At 30.9% G+C, this 12,681-nt stretch overlaps 2 protein-coding genes across 3 annotated transcripts in view; one reads left to right on the forward strand and one right to left on the reverse strand.

The window, feature by feature from the left end:
- LOC106469840 (tyrosine-protein kinase Src42A-like) overlaps positions 1 to 6,751 on the forward strand; it is a 49,566-nt gene extending 42,815 nt beyond the window's left edge. The window contains exons 6-8 of the mRNA XM_013930351.2: positions 497 to 675; positions 1,038 to 1,194; positions 5,439 to 6,751. Coding sequence (XP_013785805.1) covers positions 497 to 675; positions 1,038 to 1,194; positions 5,439 to 5,650 — 548 coding nt within the window. The 3' untranslated portion in view covers positions 5,651 to 6,751. The remainder of the gene's footprint in view (positions 1 to 496; positions 676 to 1,037; positions 1,195 to 5,438) is intronic.
- A 3,451-nt stretch (positions 6,752 to 10,202) lies between these two features.
- Positions 10,203 to 12,681, reverse strand: part of LOC106469841 (THO complex subunit 1-like) — a 50,777-nt gene continuing 48,298 nt past the window's right edge. For both annotated transcript variants that reach the window (XM_013930352.2, XM_022398393.1), the window contains exon 20: positions 10,203 to 10,587. In XM_013930352.2, coding sequence (XP_013785806.1) covers positions 10,310 to 10,587 — 278 coding nt within the window. In that variant the 3' untranslated portion in view covers positions 10,203 to 10,309. The remainder of the gene's footprint in view (positions 10,588 to 12,681) is intronic.

The raw sequence follows: 12,681 nt of genomic DNA on the forward strand, positions 1-12,681 counted from the left end.
GCCGTCTCCAGCCATTATTAGTCTCAAAGTGGGTTCCTCGTCATCGAATGAGGAATGTAATACCTCAAATCTCTATATACATCAGTTACTATTATTGTTTGATATTTTTCATGTTAAATGCAATCAAAGAAGCAAACGTGATATTAGCAAATTTATGTTGACACTGGTATTGTATGCTTATTATTACATTTTTATGTTTACAGTGGCTGAGTGGTTAATTTGTGGGCTTATAATGCTAAAAGTCTGGGTTTGATAGTGCAAATAGTCTTTAAGCTTAACTATTAAGCAAATAGTCTTTAAGTATAGCTTTAAGCTTAACCACAAACAAACAATGTTTTCAGCTTTTATGATATATGTTCATTATTTAACTATTGTAATTTTTTTATTAAAGAAAGTTATTAAAAGAGAACAAGAAATATTGAAAGTTAACCCATTTATTCCTGCTGTGTTGATATAAAGTGTGACACAAAAATAAGAATGTTTTTATTCTAATTAGGTAAAGGAAGGTCTTTAAAACTTCCACAGTTGATTGACATGTCAGCTCAGATAGCAGCTGGAATGGCCTATTTGGAATCTCAGAACTACATTCACCGAGATCTAGCTGCCAGAAACATACTGGTTGGAGAGAGTAACATTGTCAAAATAGCAGATTTTGGATTGGCTAGGCTTATCAAGGTATCAAATACTACTAAGTGAGGTTATCTATTTTATAACAATATGATAGTTACCTAAACACATAGTATAAAGTAGACTGATAATTGTCATAACAACATGAACTATTACTGCAAGTTGTTATAGCATGGTGACCATTATTTAACTGTTATAAAAGCAAGGAAAGTGAATGTTCTCATGTATAAAATAGAGCTATCTCTGTAGTCTGACATGATTTTTCTCTTGAATATGAGGCCTGTTGGTGTTTAAAAAGCATAATATTGGCATATATTTGAAACTATGTTAGTTCAGGTTGATCTTAATGATGGAAATGAATAACAAGCCAAGTGTGATCATATATAAATTAGTGTTTTCTCTGTTAACAGGAAGATGAATATGAAGCAAGGGTTGGAGCAAGGTTTCCTATTAAATGGACAGCTCCAGAAGCTGCAAATTATAGCAAGTTTTCTATCAAGTCAGATGTTTGGTCATTTGGAATTTTACTGACAGAACTGGTCACTTATGGAAGAATACCGTATCCTGGTAAAAAAATTTTTTTGTTGATTTAAATGACATGGAAGCTTATGAATAAGTTGGATTAGATTTTAAAAAAAATTATGGGTTATAAGATTTCATAATTTATAAAAACAACCTGCTTGTGAATAATTGCAGGATTGTGAGATACCATGTGTTTTGATTTAAAACAAATGATAGCAACTTTTATCATTAAAAACATAGAGAGAGTTAACATGTTTGGTTATTCTGGGTTGCCACAAGAACAGTTGCTAGCATATGCCTTTTGTAAATTTATTTATAAAGCACTAGCTGGAGAACCCATCCAACAGATGGGGAAAAAAAACTTGTTTGTAACAAAGGTTAGAAAAATGAGCATCTTTTACTTTTTTTTTCTTAACATAATAAACTTTAAAAGTGCAATAAAAATACATAAAGATACCAATACTGGAAAGAAGGACATACTGTTTTCAAGAATTCTATCAATATGAAACTAGATGGTGGTATCAAATCCCCCTCTCTCATGCCATCATGTATCACTGTGTCAAGTTTGGTGCTGTTTGATCAAAAGATGTGAAAAGGTATAAGGAACAGATACACACACACACACACACACACACACACACACACACACACACACACATACATACATACATACATACATACATACAGATATATATATATCTTTATATATATTCAGTTTCTTAAAGATGGTATGAAGTGAGTATTAAAAGAATCATGATGTTTTGCTATATGCTAAAGTACAAAACATTTTCAATTTTGATTTGAACCAGAATAGAGCTATTTTGTTCAGTGGTTCCAGTAAATAAGGCAGAGCAAAAATTTACAAACTATTTAGTAGTTTCTGTATTTATTAAAGAAAAACAAGTTTGTTGATGTACTTAGTACTTTACATATTATTTAAAAATTCTCAATTTCCTTGGTGAAGACAAAACTACAGATTTACTCAGTTCTCCTTCATATTTAGTTTAATTCAGCACTGATACATACTAATAATGCCTTGTTAGCATAGAAGGAATGGGATTATAACAAGTAACACTTAAATATATCTTTATTGATACATACCAACCATACTTTGTTAACACAAGAAGAACTGGATTGTAACAAATGATACACTTGAATAAATTTGCATTGGTACATCATATCTAGTTGGTGATTAGAAAGAAAAAATTACATAAATAAATAAACAATTTGGTTTAGTATTTGTATAATATTTTACGTTGTGAATTTTTGAAAATTTTGTGAGAGTTTTTAAAAACATCATAAAATACTTCCTTTCACCTTTAAATTTCTGTATTTTTTAATTGTGCCTCATGTAAATGTATCCAATATTTAGTTATTTTATCACTAAAACTAAATATTGCATCTTTGTTCTAGCAACAGCATACTCATTTTATCATCTGTTAACACAAACTTTTATATACAATGAAAGTAACTATTGAAAAATGAAAGAAAATTTGATTTTTTAAATATTATTGATCAGAAAGTTTCATTTTATATATACAGTTAGGTCTAACTTGTTTTATTTTCATCATTTATTTATTAAATCATGGTAAAATCATTGACTGGTAGAAATACAACTTGTGATTGTATCTAGTTCTACACTTAGGTGATATTTTTTTCAAGTATATTCTTGGACAATTTCTCCCTAATTGTAATTTGTTTTTAATGACTAAGGAGTTCTTGTGCTGATGTCTTGTTTGAGCAACAGTAACTACTAATGCACATAAATAAAAATGTTTTTGTGTCATCTGAATAGTTTCCTGTCACAGAACTTCTGGCTTACAAAACTTAAATATCCTTCCTTAGTGTTTTCTGCTAGAAGAATATTCCTGTAGTTTTCATATAGACATAATATAACACAACAAGGTTATCACAAACAAAATGAATGTCAAAAGAAAGTACAAAAAATTCTCAGGTTTTTGGCTCTTTCTAAGTTTTGTAAACTTCATATTAGAATCCTTTTGTTCTCTGCTGTGAGAACTTTTAGTAGTCATTTTCTCAGAAACCATAAATTACTGCTTACCCAAGGTTTAGTTGCTTTAGTTTGAAGTAGATAGATGGAAATCATTTTTAGCCATCGGCTCTGTCAGGTTTTAAGGCTGAGAGTTACTAGGTACTGACCAAACCCCCCCCCCCCCTTGAGACATCATAAAAGGCTCACTACACCAGGTTTTATAAATACATAATTCAATATATCAGACTTCCTAACTGCAAGCAGGAGTACCACACAGCTCAGTTTTAAGTCCGCTATAGTACATTATTTTCCTGAATGACATAAATTTCCCTGAACTTCTCCCAGACTTATGCTTCACAATTTGTGGATGATATTATGGTTTGGAGTGCATCACAAAAACCTTGCTTAACGACTATGAAAGTTCAAAAACAACTAAACCATATAATTAAATGGTAAAACAAATGATGTGTAATTCTAAACCCAGTAAAAACTCAAGCGATAATGTCTCACTGAGCGAGAAGAAACGTATGTAAAATACATAATATAAACCTGACACTTTACACAAATTCACTTTTTAAAAACCATAAAATTCCTTGGATTAACCATTAATAAAACCATATCTCAGAAATGGCCATAAAAGCAAAGCTAAGATTAGACTACTTATGTAAGATAGGAAGATATGCCAAAGGGTCTAACCCACACACCATTACACTAATCTATAAACTTTACATCAGAACCATATTAGATATGGTTGCATGATGTCATGTGATGTGACAATGAACATAGAAAGCACTATATGTCCAGCAATTAGGATCGCTCACAGACTCCAAGCATATTTACACAAAAGCAATAAATTACAACTTGTCAAAGAATGTATCCCAAGTCTTGCCACTACATTCTACAAAAATCAGAAAAGAAGAACTCTCTTTCAGCAGAACCTCTCAAACTAGCCACTATCCCTGGACGAAATACATATCCCCATATAATTTGATACAGTCCCTCTCAGACCCCATAACCGTGTGAATCACCTTCGATAATTTTACCTTTTATTTCAGATGATGATTAGGCTACCTTAATGGACCTCATCATGTATAGTTCTGTATTATTTGATTAGAGCAACAGATGTGCTGACAATTGTAACATGCTATTTTTGTCTATATGTATACAATCAAATATTGTCCAAACTTAATATGAACTATTCCAGAATATTCTGTTACATGTTCTATTTAAAAGTTTTATATCTTATATAGCTCAAAATTGTATTCTGTATATTTCAAATGAAAGGGACAAAGTGGTAGTCTGCTCTCTTTCGATGCAGCGTGCTTGGCTGATCACAGCTTTTTGTGTAGTCTGGACTCCTAAGTGGTGATAGTTATTTCCAGTGATAATCATTCCCAGCTAAAAGTTCTTGCTTTTACATCCGGCCCAATGAGGATGTCTTCCAATCTTCTTCCCGGCTTCAGTGATGCCTCAATGAGATGGCATTTAATCTAACTAATCAACCTCTTAAGTTGAACTGTCCTAACATTACCTATAACACCCATGTTAGCAATACCACGATCATATTATCAACATATATACCTACCATGTAATATTGTAATGTTTTAGAAATAACATCACAGGAAAAAGAGATGACAGTTTCTGAGTAAATATGAGCTTATACTTTAGGATAGGCAGAAAAGTTCTAAAACAAAAATCTACAAGGGCATCATTTACAGGCAACAACCCTTTGGAGCTGTGAAGAGATCAAAGTTACAGTTTATTAATTCTTAAGTATTTTGAAGTAAAAAAAAAGTCAATAATTAGATTACTACTTTTACTTACATTTGGAAATTTAATATGTGAATGTTCACTTAATAGGGTTAATGGTGAGGAGGAGGAGGAATAGTAACAAGTGATTTAATTGAGTAAATTTACTTCAGATCATGATTTTTCATTTTTAATATGTGTAGTTTGTTTGATATATACACACAGACGAGAAATGGATATGTCAGTTCCTCTACTACTAATTATAAGTTAACATCTAAATTAGTAATTAAATTTATTTTATTTTAAGAAATTATCTTTAATTCAGAAGAACTTGCATTCAAAGTGCTTAGTAAAAGACTAGATACTGGGTTTCAAAACATTTTGGATTGAGCTTTTCAGTCAATAAAAGACGAAAGTGTAGACTAAATGTCAAAAGCTGGAACACTTTCATTTCTTGATGTAACGACAAAACAAATGGCACATTTTCTTTGCTGGTAAAGAATTATACTTATTTGGTTGAATATGATACATCTTTTTTAAATTTCAGGCATGACTAATGCAGAGGTCCTTCATCAGGTTGAACATGGGTATCGCATGCCTTGCCCACCAGGTTGTCCAATGACACTTTATGATGTTATGTTAGAATGTTGGCACAAGGATCCTTTGAAGAGGCCTACCTTTGAAACCCTGCAGTGGAAGTTGGAAGATTTCTTCACCCAGGAAGGATCGGAATATAAGGAAGCTTCTATTGCTTATTAACTGGGAAATTCTAAATGAGGCCCATTACAATTGGATTAAGTAATTGAACTACATGAAAATAAAGTTGCCAAAGTTAGAGTGTTGTTGTATATTTTGGCATCATTCTGACTTAATGGTAAACTGCCCTGTCCATGTTATGATAATTCCTACCCATATTTTTATAATTTTGTAGAGTAATGTGTTTTTGCAGCTATTTATGATGTCCATTTCTCTGTTGTGTTTAAGTTCATCATATTCTTTGAGTAGGAAGTGACATGAATACATCTTTGGTTAGAAGAACATAAAACTCTGATTAATTAATTTAAGTTTGTTTATTTGAAATTGAATTAACTTAATATAAGTAGTCAGGTAACATAGTTATGAATAACATCAGTCTTATAGGTATGACTGTAATATTACTAAGTTAGTATATCCTTTACTATTACAAGTTGTCATATTACTAAGTCAGTTTGTCCTTGACTGTAACAAGTGCGACTTGTCAAGTTAGACATTAGTTGTTACAGTCAAAAGCAATCTAACTTAGTTTTATTACAGGCTGTCATGTTACAGACATAGTTAGATTATCTGTTATTCATACAATTTAACAAGTTGAATCACACTAAAGAGATAAATGAGATAAAACAACTTTTGTGGTTTTGTATGGAATAAGTATAAATCTGTGCACCAAAAATTGAATTGAACCTAATTTGGCAAAGTGAGTGAAATAACATATTGAGTGTAAGAAAATGTCAGAAAGTTTGGTGTAAGTTATCATAGGAATTTAATTGTTATTTTAACATGGCTATTCTATAAAGGTTTAACTAAGAAATTATAGCCAGAGACTGATGTTAATGATTATGAGATAGTAGAATAAATGACATTACCAGCCAGTAACCTATAGTGTTGTATTTATATAAAGCTTTAAGAATTTTGAATAATATAGAGATGAAAAAAGTATAAAGGAACAGAAAAATTTTTTTAAAACTAAAAACCTTGTATAACCTTACAAAGTACAACAAAGTGCTTTAAGAATTAAACATTCTTATCTTGTGAAATGCAGGAAAACTTGACGTAGAAAACTACAAACATTGTCTTATCTTATGAAGTACAACAAAGTATTTTAAAAATTACAAACAGTTTCTAATTTCCTTACTTACAGTCTTAGGCAAGAAAAAAAGACCAAATTTGTTTAATCATTTTTGAGGTCAATTTAGCTAAGTAGCAAAATTACTTAGGTGACCTGCTATTAGAAGCATTGAAAGTATAACTTATTGAAAAATATTACGTTTTTATAGTAGCTATTGTTGCTTCGTCTTGATTGAATCAAAGTGTAGTTAGGATAATAAAAAATCAGAATCTCGGACACTTTGTTTAGAATGAATGATAGTTAAGATCTAACAGGGGAAAAAAAATGTAAGGATTTCCACAGATTAAGTAATAATTACTTAATTAAACATGGCTATTAACCTTGTTAAGTAAACTGATAAAATTATAGATTGTTTGTAGAAGTAAAAGAGACTGATGTATTTAGTACTTCAAGTATGTATTGTTGAGTTGAGGTGTTTAAGCTTAGTCACTTTGTAATTCTTGTATTATTAGTGTATAATCCAGATAATTTGTAAATATGTATAGTGCTACATGTACTTCTCAGATGATTGAAATTTTCATACCTCAATAGATACAAGTTGTAATGCATACTGCATAGCCTGAAGTAGTGAGTACTACAATCAGTAAAATACAGTTTCAAAAGAAATGTGTTAATGGAAATCAAGTTACAATCAACTGAATATAACAAATGGAACTTTCTGATCAACAATAAACATAACTGAAATTCTAAGGGGAAAAGTTATGTTTTCTCAGAAAGGTGTTTCACAATAAAAGTTACAAAGTTTGTGACAGAAAAAACTAATCAAATTTTTTTGTTGTTGTTGTTGCTAAAACTAGATAATATTTAGTAACTTAATCCTATATTACCTGCACTTCCGTTAAGTATTTCCACTGTAAGTAGAAAAACAAATAGATAATGACACCCTACAGGTCCAGAAAGGGTTCATACAATATAAGTTATAACAAAACACTGCATAAACTTACAATTTAACAGTGACCTGGCCTTTCAAGATTGTATCTGGTCAGGCTAAGTAATAACATTTTGTTAACATTTATATCTACCTCTTTTTCATTGTTTAATTCTAATAAATAAAGCTTTTTTTTTATGTGTTTGAATATGGTAAGCTTTCACAATAATATTCAATAAATAAATATTTGAGTCACTGGAATATTTTACCATTGCTACCATATTCTCTAAACCAGCTAAGGCTTACCTGGTGTCTTGTGATAGAAGAAAATTGCTATAACTTTCAAACAGGTATAACACTGAATAGAAAGTCTAAAGAAACTAAACAATTCTCAACCTATCGCTTATTCCTAAGTCTTCAAAGTTTCCTACTACATTCCATTGTTCTCCGGAGGAGCTGCATCTGATCACTTTCTCACCAAACTAAAAATAACTTCTCTTACTACTTCATTCACTCAACATTGATCTAAAAGGTTTATAATATGCTCTATCTAATAGCATTTAAATTTGCCTGTAGCTGTTTAATTGTTCCCACTCTTTTCTGACTTTTGATGTAAGCAGAGGCTTGTAATACTAAATCATCAGATAAAGATAAATCATGAAAGAAACAAGATTTGGTTAATTGTATTCTTAAGGAATGATCATTTCTTGGCAAATAAAAAAAAACTAGGCTTTGGAATGGGTAAAAAAAAATCTTTGAACAACACACATTGATTTCTTTACAGATATGCACGTTGGAACATTTTTTTACATCTTTCAGCAGAAATTACACTTAGTAAATGTTACAAAAGAACAAAATATCAATTCTAAAATATTTTTGACATAAAATGTGTTTAAATAGTGAGAATAATTATTTTGTACTAAAATTTTGAAAACCTGCTAAACAGTTTTCCAGAAAGGGTTAATGTTTGGAGATATTGACAGTTAGTGTTAGTTTTATATCAGAATGTTGATGCAGTATATTGTTTCATGGTGCTTTTACATAGAATTTTTCATTTAGTAAAACTAGGCACCTATGTACCAAAAACTTTTTTTCAAGATATAAAATTGAAGAGAGATGTTTGACTTATGTAAATGTTATTTTTTGTATTGCATGTATTTTATTGAAAAAAAAAAATCCAAATGGTTACAGTTTATTAGTACCACATTTAACAGGTAAACTCCTGATAGTTTCTGATGCTTATTGAATAAATGTGAAGATGCTTTAGATATTTGAAAAGACAACATGCATTTGGAATGTTTTTTGTAAACATGCTCTAGGAGCACTGGATCTCTAGTAGTTTCATGTTTGACTTGCATCAAGAAGTAGTTTATGTGAAGCTTAAATGTACATAGCCTTGGGTAGTACATTTTTATTTAAGATAAAAGCATTGTTTCATTAATTCATAGCTGATGCTTGTTGTATTTCATTATTTCTCATTAAACTACACTGTTTATCTGAAATGGTTCACTGCTAGAAATACAATATTTGGGATTCATTAAATAATTCCTTTTAAAACTTTATTGGCAAATTAGCTTCTACTTTTTCTGAAACTTGATTTAAACAAGAGTTATAATAGGTATACATATAATGCAGTACATGCTACAAAGTTTTTAAATAGCTTTCAACTGAAATTAATTACAAGTTTTTTACGTGTACAGTGTGAGATATTCAAACTGAAGTTGAACCTTGCAATAGGAATATATAGAAGTTTTCAATTTTAAACTTACATCAGTATTTAATAGCTTTTTCTTTTTGAAACATTTGTAGATTTGTGCCTTTCTAACTATGGCATGTTACATTAATGTTTTGTATTTCTTAATACTAATATATCTTCTCTAAAACGTTTCCTGGTTTGATACAGAAATACATTTCTGTTATTACAAGTGAAGTATGGAATTCCTAAGTATTATGCACTTCTCAACTATCATGTTAAGAGAGGTCTTAGTTTACAGCAGTGTTTTCTATAGGATAAATTTTCTGGTCAAAACTAACCCATAATATACTGTAATATCAACAAGGTCCGAGGAAGATACAGTTAGCATCAGAATTGAATTATTTTGTTCTGACTAAACTTTAGCCCAATGGTGTAGAGTATCTAACTACCTCTAGACTGCATAACCTGCTCTATGAGACAATTTATTAATTGTGATGCTTCCTATTTGTAAGATGTTTAATGGAATAAAAATAGTTTATCTCACTTCATATGGATTTTTTTTCATACAGGATTTTTAGAACTTAGGTGGGAATTATGTATTTATAATTGTTTCACTATAGTAGGGATTATAAGCAAACAAATTTCTGAAAATATCTATAGTGTTTGGTTAACGCTTTATTCTGTTTTCTGATGTTCGTAATCTCACAATGTGCAGGTGTGTACTTTAAAATCTTTAGATATTTAAATGAGATCTATTTTAATAATACAAAATATTTTAGCGATTGGATTAATTAATATACCATAAATACTTGAAGTAATTACCACAAGGATTACAGTTTAAAAGAAACAAAAACCAAAAAACTTTTTCATTAAAATATACATAGCTTTAATGATTCATATATACTGAGGTCATGGAAAAGATGTAATCATACACACACACACACTTTCACTGTACAAGAAGAGTAAACATTACTGAGATACAGACAGAATATTTCCTATTCGACCAAGTCCTACACTGTCAAGCTTCCTCTTAAGGATGGTCACTGTGCTTTCCTCTGGTTCCTCTTCCATCCAGATGAGGAGCATTTGACTAGCTTGTTTCACAACATCAGGATTTTCATCCTGGAAGTACTGTATTTCATCTTCTTCAAATCCTAGAGCAGGGGCTAAGACCTTCCAGTCAGCTTTCAGTTTCTCTGCTATGTTAGTTAACTGGGTTTTGGTTACAAGCTCCTGGTTCTTATCAGCTGGAGTGATGATAAAAAAATCTTAAGTTACCTATTCTGTTCATTCACTTCTTAAGCGAAATTAGTCCTTAAGTTATCTCTTATTCTGTTCTAGCCAGAAATATAAATTATGGTTTCAGATAAGTCTTAGAATTTGTGTAACAATATATTTTGAATGAGTTGTCAGTAAACTAATTTAAACTTAGAAATCACAATCTGAAAAATTAGGTTTTTTGCTTCACTGAAGACCTGCTATTGCTCACTAGTGAATTATTGGGATAAGTAGGCACTTGGGGAGTGGTAGGCCTTTTCTAGACAGTTTTCATATCTTTCATAGAAAGAAAAACTTGTTCATTACTATAAACACGAAGCAATTCATAAAATGGTCACTAAAAGTGTGAAACAAACAAGCCAATGATGCTAGTTTTAGTAGGAGTTTCAGAATATCCTCCTAACAGCACTTTCATACTGAATTGCTCAGATCAATTCCAGGCACTCTCAGAATGTTTTTCAAGCACTTTTTGGATGTAGACTAAACGAAAAGAAAGACTATTTATTGTGCTCAACTTCACAACATGCATTAATGTTAGATATATTGTGCTATTATAATATTTTCAAGTACTTTTACAAAAAAGGCCCCTTTTCAAGCCCTTGAAATTCATTTTCAATTTCAATTAAAGAAGTCAGTACCTGATTCTGCTAGGAGTTTAACCCACCTTGTAAAAGAAAACATTGTTTCTCAAAACAAAATACAAGTTGGATTTGCAGCCAAGTAAATCATTTACCATGCTAATTTCAGAAAGACTGAATTGATTTTCTACAAAATTTGGCTGGAGCAATGTCATATGAAATATACTACCATAAGAGCAATGAATTGTGTGAACCCAAGGTTTGTTATTAAACACCCACAAAAAACAGATACAAAACTTGAAATGATCGTGCAGAGACATCTTCCCTACCAATGGTTATTAGCAAGTAAGTGTGATGATGTACTCCAGTAGTTTAAACTGTGGCTGAGAAATAAAATACTATGACTACAGAAAAGACAGACTTCATGATTTTTATCATGACATCATGGGGTAAAATGAGTCCTTCAAGGAAATCTGGAATGTAATCAAAATGCTGTTGATCTTATCTCATGGTCAGTCAGTCATCAACAGAAAGGAATTTATCAACCAAAAAAACATCTTGGTTGAAAATATGAGTAAAGGATATATGATGGGTTGAAGGGAACATGATGTGATTTGACAGATACACTTATCACAAAGACGATACTAGATGCATGTAGAAGTGTAAGAATGAGGTACCAGTTATATCTGGATGAAGAAAGAAAGAAAGACCTCCAAAAGGAGCTGACTGGCTTGCAGGAAAGCTGGAGTGAAGTTCTGCTAAGAGAGGCAGATGAACTCACAAAACAAGCTAAGGAGAAAATGAACCTTCTTGTAAAATATGTTTTTAGAGCTAATTTTAGTAGAAACAAATGAAAAGAATGGGAAGCTTGAGAAGACTTGAAGGGATGTAACTGTCAGCAATGTCTGCTGTGCTTATATTTGAAACCAGTGTGAAGTATAGCACTGGGAATCAGTCTAAACTGACTTTTCATTAGATGTTACTATATGACTAAGTGTTCTGAATTCATATGATTTAATTTTAATATCATGATGTTATATTCTACTAGTACCTATATACCACAGCTGGTGTACAGTTTCATGTAATAGTTTTTCTTTTCAACTAGTGGATTTAAAAAGGGGGATCCAAGTGTAACTAAAACAGCATAAATAGGTGATGTATATTTAATTCTTATTAGCTGCTGGATGTGGTTTTGAATTCTTTCCTTTCAGTTTGGTGGTGGGTAAAGCTTAGAAAAAAGACATGTACAAATAGCTCCTTGGTGTGCTATTTGTAGAACTCTTTGTACAATATGTATAGTTAGTATTACAAATGTATAAAGATAATAGCTTAGCAAATATGTATCAGTAAGTTACTTGTGCTTTGATTATACAGACAATGTTGAATACATTTGATTCTGGAAAAACCACTTTTTTTTATTCAAAATGTTTGCTCTATTCAGTGTATACAGGCTGATATGCATCTTAACATTTTAATGCCACCTAC

The sequence above is a fragment of the Limulus polyphemus genome, unplaced genomic scaffold, assembly GCF_000517525.1.
Source record: "Limulus polyphemus unplaced genomic scaffold, Limulus_polyphemus-2.1.2 Scaffold3678, whole genome shotgun sequence".
Lineage (NCBI taxonomy): Eukaryota > Metazoa > Arthropoda > Merostomata > Xiphosura > Limulidae > Limulus > Limulus polyphemus.